The sequence below is a fragment of the Pollicipes pollicipes genome, unplaced genomic scaffold (genome assembly GCF_011947565.3).
Source record: "Pollicipes pollicipes isolate AB1234 unplaced genomic scaffold, Ppol_2.1 Scaffold_7261;HRSCAF=8764_pilon_pilon_pilon, whole genome shotgun sequence".
Classification (NCBI taxonomy): Eukaryota; Metazoa; Arthropoda; class Thecostraca; order Pollicipedomorpha; family Pollicipedidae; genus Pollicipes; species Pollicipes pollicipes.
This window is the reverse complement of record NW_023597054.1, coordinates 26,891,331-26,899,508: the sequence shown is the minus strand read 5'-3', so window position 1 is coordinate 26,899,508 and position 8,178 is coordinate 26,891,331. Positions and strand designations below refer to the sequence as shown.

The window sequence follows — 8,178 nt, the reverse complement described above, 5'->3', positions numbered from 1 at the left end:
AACTGTAAAGAGACCTGCAGTTGTTGGCAGTTGTGTGGACGAAAACGGAGATGAAGAGAAAAAAAGAATGCCAAGAAGGCTGCTGGTTGTTCAGAAGACGGTCAAATGGAGCTGAGCCTGAGCCTCGATTGTAACGGATCTTGTTCCTTGACGATACAAGCCCGGCTGTGGGGACAAGCACCACTAACCCGACCGAGAGGGATCCAGTGAGATCAGAGTTCTGACGTGACAGACCCATGGCCTCAATCCTTCCTGGGGACGTGCTCTCTGCATTCTGTGCATGTGTTCTCAGCGCGGTGCAAGTTTCAGAAAAGAACAATACGCCTTTTGATAACGGTCTGCAGCCCTTTGTTGGTCGCCTTATGCCGCAGGTTAACCAGACATTTTCAGTTGCATTGTACCACAAAAGGCACTGATACGGTCACTGAAGCTAAACTCAAAACATAAGCTTATATAATACCGGCCAGCTCAGTCCTGCTCATTTATACACTGCCTATTTATAACGGAATCGTTTCATTGTGTTACAACAACCAATCTCACTTATTAGAAGTTGGTGTTTGCCGGTTCAGGCAGATTGGTGTATAACAATTTTCACCAATGTCATAAAACATTGGCAATCGCAGCTTGAAGGCGTCCTCAGAGCCCTTCGGGCATGCACGAGCAACGTAGGCTTTTTAAGAGCTACTCTGAGCTGAGCTTCCTCAGTTTCTGTATATCGGGTTGAAAGTCAGACAGGGTAGACCTTGCCACTGTCATCCGGGAGTGGCACCGCCTCGTCACGAGAGCTTCTAACCAAAGATGAATTTCCCGGCGCGTTTTTTAACTTCACACGTGAATGAGAAGTGTCCTTGACTTTCGTTAAAAGCAATCAAACCTTATGAATACAATTCGGATGGACTCTGAAACATTTCCCGCAAAAACTGCTTCCTGCCAGGCAGTGAGCTCGAAAGCCATTGCCGAAAAAACAGGGTCTAGAATGGCTTGCCATCTTTGGTAGTTTCGTAGCTTCGCCAAATGTTTGAATGCACACCGCATTAGCGTCGATGGCTTATTGTTAATCCTGTCATTGTGCTGTAAGGCCAGTTCGATCCCTTCCCAGCAACAATACTCCCCTCTCCTCCACATGTCCCTAAGCGCAGTCATTCACACTCTTCGTTACGGTGATGGTAAAGCCTTCGCGGTGAAGAGGATGCAATGCTTGGCTAAATACTTTGCATTTGAACAGTCGTTTGCTTTGCACCCCCCCCCCCCCTCCCTCCAGCTCCTCGGCTGCCCTTGTTGAGCCCAGTAGGGAACATGACGGCCTGCTCGTGACACCCTCTCCAGATCATCCCAGCAACCATGCCACGATCCTGATCCTGATAATCTGCTGAGCGTGCAGGCGTCAGGTAAGGATGAGCGTGGCTCTGAGTGTGGTAATTAGTCCTGCAATACAGCAGGCCACGTAACGATGGATGCCTTACAACAATATGAATGATAACAATTATGCTAGCACCAACATGCAACCATTTTCGTGGCTCAGCGTACTCATGTCATGATTTGGAAGTGTTGTGATCCATCACCCATTAAATGCTAGGCAAGAGTAGCCTGACTACGCTACATGGTGATTGCCGCAAAATTGTTACCGCTTCGGAACCGTTAAACGACAGGTGTGTTTTGAATGTACGTCAGCTGCTCTTCCCATCCTGAAACTACGACAGTGCTGCGTGGCACACTTTCCACAACTAAAGAAGGGATGCTGCTCGGGTGATTCAGTAGAATCTTTTTATCAAATAACACTTTTTTTTTTCAATGCACGCTTTGGTCAGGTCAGATCCTGCTCACGAGTACGAGCTTAACTCACCTACCGTCTACCGACGACATTCCGGCGCCCAGACGCCTACCTCCGAGCGCCGCACTCACAACAACCGCCTCTCCTGGTGGGCTGGATAGCGGGCGAGAAGGGAGAAAACGAAGAACAGCATGGAGAGTAGCTCATCACGACATGATTTAACGTTGCTGGATTGCAGGAAATGAAAAAATACGTGTGTGTGTGTGTGTGTGTGTGTGTGTGTGTGTGTGTGTGTGTGTGTGTGTGTGTGTGTGTGTGTGTGTGTGTGTGTGTGTGTGTGTGTGTGTGTGTGTGTGTGTGTGTGTGTGTGTGTGTGTGTGTGTGTGTGTGTATGTGTGTGTGTGCGAAGCGTATTGGAATTATCACAATATCCCTACCACGATGCATGACTATGCCCCTGCAGGAGGGAGCGCCAGACCAACATATGCGCAAAACCCACAACCAGAAACCTCTACGCTCTGACCTGACTGAAAACACACTGGTTCTAAAATCATGTCCGAACAAACGCCGCCTGCAAGCTCTTGACGTCATCCTCATCAGAGGAAGAATGCCTGACTTCAACAAAAAGCTTAAATCATCCATTACTTTGGACATGTTCAGTCGCCCAATGACAGCAACGTGATCCGATGTTTCTACTTTTCCATGATGTTGAACTGGCTGGGAAAGTAATGTGCTTATGTTTGTCCATATTTTGTGATTTGACTAGATATTCGGATGCATAATCTATTAACTGATGGTTTACCAATGATTATGTCTCGTGGAGCATGTCTCGTATCTGACCATAATCGAATGCTGTCCGCTCGACCGCCTTACATTGCTTTGAGGCTGGGGAACGAACGCCCTTAAAACGCTAGCTAGTTTGAGCTGATATATATATATATATATATATATATATATATATATATATATATATATATATGCATATTTATATATATCGTAAATAACAATCATATCTTTGATACAAAATTATGTTTAATACTTTTTGATTTCATCTTTATCTAACTTAGAACTGTAAAAATGCAGCTTGATGTAAGGTATAACAATGACGTCAAATTCCATCCTAAACACGTTTAGACACACGAAATCAATGGCTTCGAAGTCTCCGGCTCTTAGGAAGGGTTTTGCCTTGGAGAGAGAGACACCGAGAAAACTGGACCGAATAACGTATGAAAACGTACAAACATGGCTTTGGGTGAAGGCTTGCAATTTTTCCGTCCATGTACCGAGCGCTGCCACCAATTGTGAGTGTGCAGCCGAAGTACGATATTCTCCGACGGACAGGCCTATTGGCTTTATGTTTAGATGATTAGTTGCATTTTTTGAAATTAATTTTTTGCTTGAGCTAGGTTTTGCAACATAATGATTCTTTAAAAATTCAAAACTCCATAAAAAGCAATACCGAAACCGACGAATAACTGACAGCGGGTCTGTCATTGGAGACTGTTCCTCTGTGCGCGCTATTTCTGTAGCATTCTGGGTTACCAATACAAAGTTAATTTAAAAAGGCTTTGGAAAGCCGTGTCGTTCGGCGAGGGCAGAATCGGTTCAGAATATTGGTTAAGTCTATAAGAAAAATTCAGCCCAGCGTCATACACTGAGGAAAGTATCGTATCAGACTCAACGTTGGTAAGTAAATGTAGAGGATGCTAACTATTCAGGGCTGGTTCGTTCCATGAGGAGGGAATAATCTCCTGCTCCTGCTGTACGGATCTCCGGACCCCGATTACACAGCAGTCTGACGCCCCATACGGTGCAGTTTAGTACATGAGCTTGGGAAGAGGTTGGGCAGAAAAAAATGTGTTTAACTCTGGTAGATAGTGTAAAATCATATTTTCTTTCTTAATTTGATCAAATTTATTCTCAAAGTTGGTGAATGAGGCTGGAGTTCCATCCAGCTAAATAGTAACTGCACCTCTGGTCCGAACTTAAATATATCCAGGCCTGTAGAAGCCCAGGTGGGTATCATGTTTCCTGCACACCTGAGGTGAGAAAGATTCCACTTTGGTTGTTAGGTAGGTGCCCTGACCACCATGTGTCAGATAGTCCTATTTATACTAGAGTGGCTTGCATGATATTTCAGTCATGAATTTGTCATGATGTGCATGGGAAATTATGCAATGGGTCCACATCATTTGAAGCATTGGTTTCTATCACCCTCAGCTGAGACTTGCACCGTTAGAATAAAGCTGCTGTCAATATGAACAATTTTTCATGTTCCATAGCTAAAAAAAGTGCAGTATACCTTAGCATACATATAGAAAGGAAACACTTGCTTAGGAAGAAAACACTTACTCAGGAAGCTAGAATCTTCCAGAATTATAGGCTGCCAATTTGCAATTGCCTTAGGCAACCACAGAGACCAGCTAGTGCATGGTATTTACTGTCTAACTACTGTTATAAGATGCTATACATTATCAGTTATGTGCACAGTATGTATTCATGTGGGCTTTTTTGTTCTCACTACAAGCCACAGTTTTACAATTTTGTTCTCTATCCCTAAGAATCAGTACCAAGTACCAATTTTCAGTCACAGTACAAGTGTACTTAAATTTGAAAGGAGACAGTTCTTATTTTGCCACAGATAGCACTCTTAAAAGATGTGTGAGATTCAACAAAGCTCTCAAGCTCTGAATAATGTAGATTTGGTGAGGTGAAGCCTTAACAAGTAACATCATTGTCCAGAGCTAGTGGTGTCATTGTCAGGACACATGTGCATGCCTGGCATAAGGTCAATTTTATGACATCAGACCTCTGGGCAGTCAGCAAGTCAGATGTTCAGAACATTGTCATGGCCAACCTAGTTTGGTGTGTCTGTGATCATCATCAGTTGTATGAATAAGGTTATGATCCTGGATAAGGCCCTGTTACCACCCTTTTTGTTGTGAAGCAAGTGCTAGGTGTCTTGCATCTGTCTTGCTCTATGTTTGTATGTGTGCATATTTGTCCTACACCTTTGTGTGCTAAGATATGCATCAGCCTGGAGGTATGAAGTAAACTATTATTATTATTTCATTATGTCTACTGTCACTTATTCACTTAGCCCTGTGTGACACATTTAAAGGAAATGCTTGGTTTGGAAATATGGCAGGCTCCATAGCCAATTTGTTGGTATTACAATGTAAGATGTTCAGAAAAACTTTAAATGTGTAGAATCTTTATCAGTTCACATTTTCTTGTGAAACTGTGAACTGATAAAGAAAATGAAAGAAAGAAAGAAAATGTGAACTGATAAAGATTCTACACATTTAAAGTTTTTCTGAACATCTTACATTGTAATACCAACAAATTGGCTATGGAGCCTGCCATATTTCCAAACCAAGCCACAGCCACAGCAGTGGCTTGCTCCATCCCCAGCTTATTTCTCAGACATGAGGCATGAAGTCCTGACAATTGTCTCTCATGATCACGACAACCTCCAGCACTCAAGTTGATAAACAATGCTATCAGGTTAAGCGGCAGCCATGCTGGTCATCACCTGAATATTTGTCCATGAAGCCACAATGGCAATCCAAAGAATTGGATGCACTGTCATTGCTGCAATCCATTCATTGTTCCTTTTCTTTATGGACCAGTTAAGCATTGAATGTACACTGTCAATTGTGGTGGTGTATCATTTGGTAATCATGTGTAATTGTCCTGTTCATTGACAGATCTAACTGGTGTTACATATCTGTGGTGCCTCAAGTCACTGGTCCACCCTAGCATCAAGTCTTGGGTGTAACACACAACTCTGAGCCCAGACTGCCATATGATGGGGTCATTCAAGCAGAGAAATATAGAGTCTGGCCACCATGACCTGATCAACGACGTGGCGTTCGACTTTTATGGGCGGCGCCTGGCCACCTGCTCCAGCGACCACACAGTGAAGGTGTGGGACCAGGGTGAGGACGGTCAGTGGCACTGCTCGTGCAAGTGGAAAGCTCACTCGGGCGCCGTGTGGAAGGTGACCTGGGCGCACCCGGAGTTCGGCCAGGTGCTGGCCACGTGCTCGTTCGACCGCACGGCCGCTGTCTGGGAGGAGATCGTGAGCGATGCCTCCAGCGACCACCATCAGAACACGTGGATCCGGCGCGCGCCGCTGGTGGACTCGCGCACTTCGGTGGCCGACGTCCGCTTCTCGCCGCGCTACATGGGCCTCCAGCTGGCCACCGTGTCGGCCGACGGCGTAATCCGCATCTACGAAGCCATGGACGTGATGAACCTGAGCACGTGGTCGCTTGAGCACGAACTCAGCATGCGCTGCGCCGGCTCGTGCATCAGCTGGTCGCCGGCGCCGTCGGGGCTCTCGCAGCTGCTGGCCGCCGGCTCCGAGGAGCAGGTGGGCGCCGCCAACCCGCACACGGGCGGCGCCAAGGTGCTCGTGTTCGAGTACAGCAAGGGTGCGCGCAAGTGGAGCAAGGTGCAGAACCTGACGGCCATCACCGACAAGGTGCACGACATCGCGTTCGCGCCCAACATGGGCCGCTCGTTCCACGTGCTCGGCATCGCGTCGACGGCAGTGCGGATCGTGGCGCTGGCGCCGCCGGCGGCCGACAACGGCGGTGGCGGCGGGGCGTACGAGGTGCGCGAGCTGGCGCGGCTCGAGGACCACAGGTCGGTGGTTTGGCGCGTGGCCTGGAGCATCACCGGCACCATTCTGGGCTCGTCCGGCGACGACGGTTGCGTCCGACTTTGGAAAGCCAACTACCTGAACCACTGGAAGTGCATCTGCAAGCTGCTGGCCGACAACTCGGCCGCGGCCGACCGCGAGGCGGACGGTGCCGCGGCCCCGAACGCCTCCGGTAACGCCCTCTCCACGGCCAAGTACTACAAGCTGGGCGCCATCAAACGCCCCAACGAGGTAGCGTGGCACTGACGCTCGTGCTGGGCCCGCCGCGCTCCGCCCTGCCGCTGCCGGTAGCCGGGTCCTGGCGGGGTCTGGGCGGTCTCTGCGGTCCAGCTGCCGCATGCGAAGTGGACACGCCGCCCGGTCTCACCGTGCGCTCAAGTTCGCGGTGCTCCCGCGGCCCGTCACGCTGATGGCGCGGTGTTGTCGCCGCGACGCCTCGGCACCGGCGTAAGGGCGAGTTGTGAAACGCCGCTGGTCTCAAGATGAGGATCCTGGTATTGACTGAGGCCGTGTTTGAAAGGTGCGGAGTGCCGACGAGTGTTCGGTTGAGGTGGTGCTAGTATACGCTAGTATTTCGGCCGTGCCGCAACTTCCCGCAAGTCGGCGGAGCAGGGCTCCTCCAATGGCCCTGATATATATGCGGGGATTCACATCATCAATTAAATACATATAAAATATGGTGCATTTTATGAGTTCGTTCTCCCCAAGTTTGCGACGAACGCGAAGCCTTGCTTTGTCGGGGACACATGTTGGCGTACGTCTGCAGAGGTCTACGTCCCTACGTCAACAGGAGCCCCATGTCTTCGGGCGCGGAGGCTCGTCTACGGAGAGGAGAGGCGGCGTGAAACACTTCTGAAAGTGGCCCTCGGCGCTTGAGCCCGGCGGGGTTAGGTGCCTCACGCAGAAGCTGTGCGCGCCAGCCGCTTACGAAACGTAGCTCGGTTACACGGAGAGCCTGGACATCTCGTGGTGGGTGAAGTGCATACACGTGTGACTCACGACGAAAGATTCCGAATCACACAGAATCCACGTTATGCAGGTAGTGAATCTGCTATGCCGGAGCCATTTCCCATACCACTGACAGGTTAGGAATGGTTCACGTGTGAAATCGATCCACGTTTGACGTGGCAGACGCGTGCAGGCGAATTTCATGCGGCATATATTCCTTTGGAGCCACATCGCGCGGGAAGCGAAACACTTCGACGAGACCAAGCAGCGAGGACTAGACCACCGGGCCCGGAGGATCCGGATGTCACTGCACCATTGATGAGGGCTCGCTGCGCATAGAGAATAAACACCACAGTACACGTCGGTAAACTCATAACAAACGCTTGTGGACGGGGCGCGCAAAACTCCACAGGCCGCAGTTGGGTGGGGTACTATGCGCATGAGGAAAGCCAGTTAGTTTTCCAGTCTACAGGTCACCAGGATTTGCCTAGTCCACATTACCTCAGCAGGAGTGGACGTTTTTCTGGCATATTGGGCAGCGGTTTCTGGGAAGTCATAGTTTTAATTTCACGGGACAACACTAGGAACTCCTAAAATTTCGTATTTCTGATGTAGCACACGCACCAGGAACGAGCTGGGGATATTTGATCTCTCGATTCGGAAATCAATGCTAGCCAAATAGGCCGCGTGAGTCGGAAAGGTTGCTTATGGCATAAAGTATTACACCAGTCCATGCAGCGCAAATCGAGAGAACGCAAATTCGCACTTTCGTCATAGGAAACTATGCCCT

General features: G+C 48.9%; 1 protein-coding gene across 1 annotated transcript; it reads left to right on the top strand.

Annotated features, from left to right (window-relative positions):
* The first annotated feature begins 3,314 nt into the window (after nucleotides 1–3,314).
* Nucleotides 3,315–7,124, top strand: LOC119111823 (nucleoporin SEH1). The gene is made up of 2 exons (XM_037235653.1): nucleotides 3,315–3,457; nucleotides 5,482–7,124. The coding sequence occupies exon 2, from the start codon at nucleotides 5,580–5,582 to the stop codon at nucleotides 6,684–6,686; it is 1,107 nt and encodes a 368-aa protein (XP_037091548.1). The 5' UTR covers nucleotides 3,315–3,457; nucleotides 5,482–5,579; the 3' UTR covers nucleotides 6,687–7,124.
* The last annotated feature ends 1,054 nt before the right edge of the window (nucleotides 7,125–8,178 follow it).